Here is a 3,829-nt window from a genome sequence, read left to right as displayed (position 1 = left end):
TATATATATATATATATATATATAGCTTAAGTATAAGAGTGAAAAGGGTATGAAATAACTCTCACGGGTTCCAGAAATAGAATGCTCCTTATTGAGTCCAGTACTTCTATATATCATCTCTACTTATATACACATATATATAATTAAGTAACAGCCTGAGTCAGCTGTTGCTTCGATGTCAGCTAACTGAGGAGATCAGCTGATTGAATGTATATAAGAGATGTACCGAACCCAATAAAGCCAGTTTTTCTAGTGGGACCATATACAATGGACAACTCATAAAACGAGATGAGTATTGCACTGTAACCTTAAATTTCCACAGGTAGAAAAAGGTAATACCATACTCAACCTGATTTATATTTTCCATACGTAAAGCAACCACTAATTTGTTGTTTTTTATTCTGTTTTAGAAGGATCGGAAAAAAAATAAAGCCAGTATGTTAAGCAGTTTAAGCGTGTTAGATTTTATTCCTTCTTCTCTTTTTTGACACTTTGCTTTCACCGATACTTAAGTTATATATACATATAAGTTACGGTCTGAGTCAGCTGTTACTTCGATGTCAGCTGACTGAGGGGATCAGTTGATCGAATGTATATAAAGAGATGTACCGAACCCAATAAAGCCAGTATTATTACAGCAGTTCAAGCGAGTCACATCTTATTCCTTCTTCTATTTTTTAAAAATTTGCTTTCACGGATACTTATATATATAGTTCATTTGGAAACATTTGGTAAAAGAAAGATATGAAATTCCGCATTCCGCAGAAATACTCCCACCATTTTATTGCTATTTCATAAAGTTCATTCATTAATTTTAAATTTTTAGTACCTATTATCAAAATAAATTATTGAAAATCGAGCATACACTTAATTATTATAAATAAATGTATACATGCATGCAAAAACACAATAACAACAAAAATGTAAGAGGTGATGAAGAGGTTTTCTATGAAAGCATCAGCCTTCTAGGATTGTTGGCAAAAATATTAACCACCTCATCTACGATGGTTGCCTTCTTTGATTTATTTCCGACAAATCCACGGCTTCCCCTGTACCCTCTGCCTACGCCCATTTTTAAGGAGCTGCTGCGCTATATTTATCAATATAATTTCAGTATTTATAATTTAATTACTATTCACCGGGTATTGGGTGACTCCTTACTTGAATCTGAATACCTAAAAGTAATTGCTATGTTGCCAATGCCGGAAGGCCGAGCTTGGTTAATTTATCTTAAATATCTCATTTCTCGAAAGTTGTAAACTATCCATGAAATTTGTGTACAGTGAGCCAATATTTGACTATCGGTGGGTCAATCATTGTGCTATGTTGGGACTATTGGAGGCAATAAGGCAAAAAAGAGCCACTTAACTTTGTGATGACTATAATAAACATTATTTACTTACATGTGCTGTTGCTAACAGGTGCTGGATCAACGACAGTGACTATAGTAGCGTGCTAGTGGTCCTGGTCGTGGCTTCGATGGGCCTCAACTTGGGCTTCCTCTGCAACATCGTGAGGGTCGTCGTTGGCAAGTTGAGGGCAGGACCAAGCCAGAGTTCACGGCCTTCCCAAGCTCTTCTCCAAGCCCTCAGAGCTACGCTACTTCTTCTCCCTCTGTTGGGGCTCAATTATCTCCTCACTCCTTTCAGGCCTCCTAACGACCATCCACTGGAGAGCTACTACGAGATCCTATCTGCTTTCACGGCGTCGTTTCAGGTCAGTACGAGCTAACCAATCACTAAAATTCAATAAATAAAAAAGGCAAGTTAATTCAACTATTCAAGCTTTTGCTTTAAAAAAAATAGTTTATTAAAAACTAATTAAACTAGTCCTTACGCCCTAGATAACTGTACTATACAGTATAAAACTCCCTTGATCTCGATGAAAAATGTAAAAAAAAAAATTTAAAAAAATTTTTTTTTCTTTCAAATACCATTTTAAATCAATTTTAAAAATACATATTTTAATCAATAAATACTTTGAATGTGATGTAAATATAATGTTATTTTATATTGTTTGTCCTCGTATCTGCAAAACGATTCCTTAATAGTAAGAACAAATAACTGTTAAAACGTAATTAATCAAAAAATTGTACAAGTTTTTGTATATTTCCTAATACACAATAATATTGTTGCTCGACATTCTACGTATGTGCAAATCTCCATATTGCGCAACATCCCCAATACATACTGTTACTTGTGGTGCAAACTGTATTCTACTCTTAGCATTATTAGTTGTTGGAGTTCTATCTTTAATTGAAGTTAATTGGATTTTAATCTCGTGATCCCTCAAAAATCTATTTCATTAGAGAAGGTACTACTTGGAAGGTACATAAATGTCTTTGATAACTACTTTCGATCTAGTTCTATAAATCCTTTCAAGAACTCTTTTGACAACATGTACTAATTCATTAAGCTCCGTACTAAATCTGCATCACCATTTTGATCGATCTCCTACATCGTTACGAATAGTTTGTCGTAATCTGAATCATTCATGTCTCAAATGCATATACATCACATGTAACTTTTCATATCTAACAAATCATGGTAGTTGATAAGAAACTATTTATCTTTGCATGTATAGAATATTTCAAAGCAACCATATGCTAAAGTTTTAGTCATGCAGTTGTGCAACGTTCCCATGTTCCACCTTAGCAGTTGCGTAATACTTCAAACCATCCCTTACAAAATTACTATCAACAAATTTTCACAAGGTTTGTTTTGCGCATCAGTTTGATCAGGCATGGGGGCCTTTGGAGGTATATCAAAATACAATCATGTTTACTTTACGATGATTAATAATGTTCTTACAATTTCTGACGGTACGATTTTATAACATGTGCGGTTACGAGGTATCACTTTGTAGCCTTCGATAAGTATTGCATTATCGATTCTATACAATTATTCTTTTTTTTTTCAGGGATTGTGTGTAGCTACTCTGTTTTGCTTTCTTAACGGAGAGGTAAGTTGATAAGTATGACAAATAATTATTTAAACTTTAATCCTTTAACTAAAGTTTAATGCTTCAATGCAGTATGAATTTATTTAAATTTGAGTCCTCTTTATCGTTTTGGTAAATATCATGGAATATTCAGAGAAAATAATCTAGTTTATGGATTATTTACCAAGCTTTAATTTTAGTGCTAATGGACATACGTACATCTAATAGTTCTCGAGAAAAAGTTTTTCTGAAACAATATATATTTTTGTTTGCTCCAAAAAGCGTAAAATAAACATTCTGAGTATTTATTTCGCCACATATCTCAGGGACAATCAGAAGTACAAATGTCTATTAACAATTAAATTGGAGTTAGGCAAATTTGCAATAAAGTAGTTTTTAATGATAAATCCACAATATTTTGATTTTGAAAGTCATAATACTGTAGTTTTAGAAAAATGTTATTTCGCGAATCATTTAATGTAAAGATTGTCTCAAACGTAAGCTACTTTAAAAAAATTTATTAATTTTCATCGGGTATATTTTTTATAGCTTGAAAATTATTGAGAAATGTGTGAAAATGTTAGGTTTATCTGTTTTTACCCATCATTTTGTAATATTTTCTTAATTTTTAAAACCAATAACATGATCATTTTCAGCACGAAATTTTCTAAGAATTGATACTACAAAAGTGTTTTATGATTTTTTAAAATATCAAAATGGCATCCATAACCACGCATTGTGCAGGCTTTAATTTTTCTAGACTTAGTATGTCAAAAAGAAATCCATAATGAACAAAAAAATTAAATCTCGTCTTTGTTAGGACTAGTGCCATCTAACAACTATTTTACCTTATATTTCTTCTAAAAGTAAACTTAAATTAATCTTAAGA

The 3,829-nt window shown here is 32.2% G+C and overlaps 1 protein-coding gene across 11 annotated transcripts in view; it reads left to right on the top strand.

Moving 5' to 3' along the window:
• LOC106688163 (calcitonin gene-related peptide type 1 receptor) overlaps positions 1 to 3,829 on the top strand; it is a 564,568-nt gene that overhangs the window by 551,197 nt on the left and 9,542 nt on the right. For all 11 annotated transcript variants that reach the window (XM_067052399.1, XM_067052394.1, XM_067052393.1 and 8 more), the window contains 2 exons: positions 1,422 to 1,716; positions 2,920 to 2,961. In XM_067052399.1, the coding sequence (XP_066908500.1) occupies positions 1,422 to 1,716; positions 2,920 to 2,961 (337 nt within the window). The remainder of the gene's footprint in view (positions 1 to 1,421; positions 1,717 to 2,919; positions 2,962 to 3,829) is intronic.

This window comes from Halyomorpha halys, unplaced genomic scaffold, assembly GCF_000696795.3.
Source record: "Halyomorpha halys isolate HHAL.00 unplaced genomic scaffold, Hhal_1.1 Scaffold41.1, whole genome shotgun sequence".
In the NCBI taxonomy this organism is placed as follows: domain Eukaryota; kingdom Metazoa; phylum Arthropoda; class Insecta; order Hemiptera; family Pentatomidae; genus Halyomorpha; species Halyomorpha halys.
This window is presented reverse-complemented; position numbering and strand designations above follow the sequence as displayed.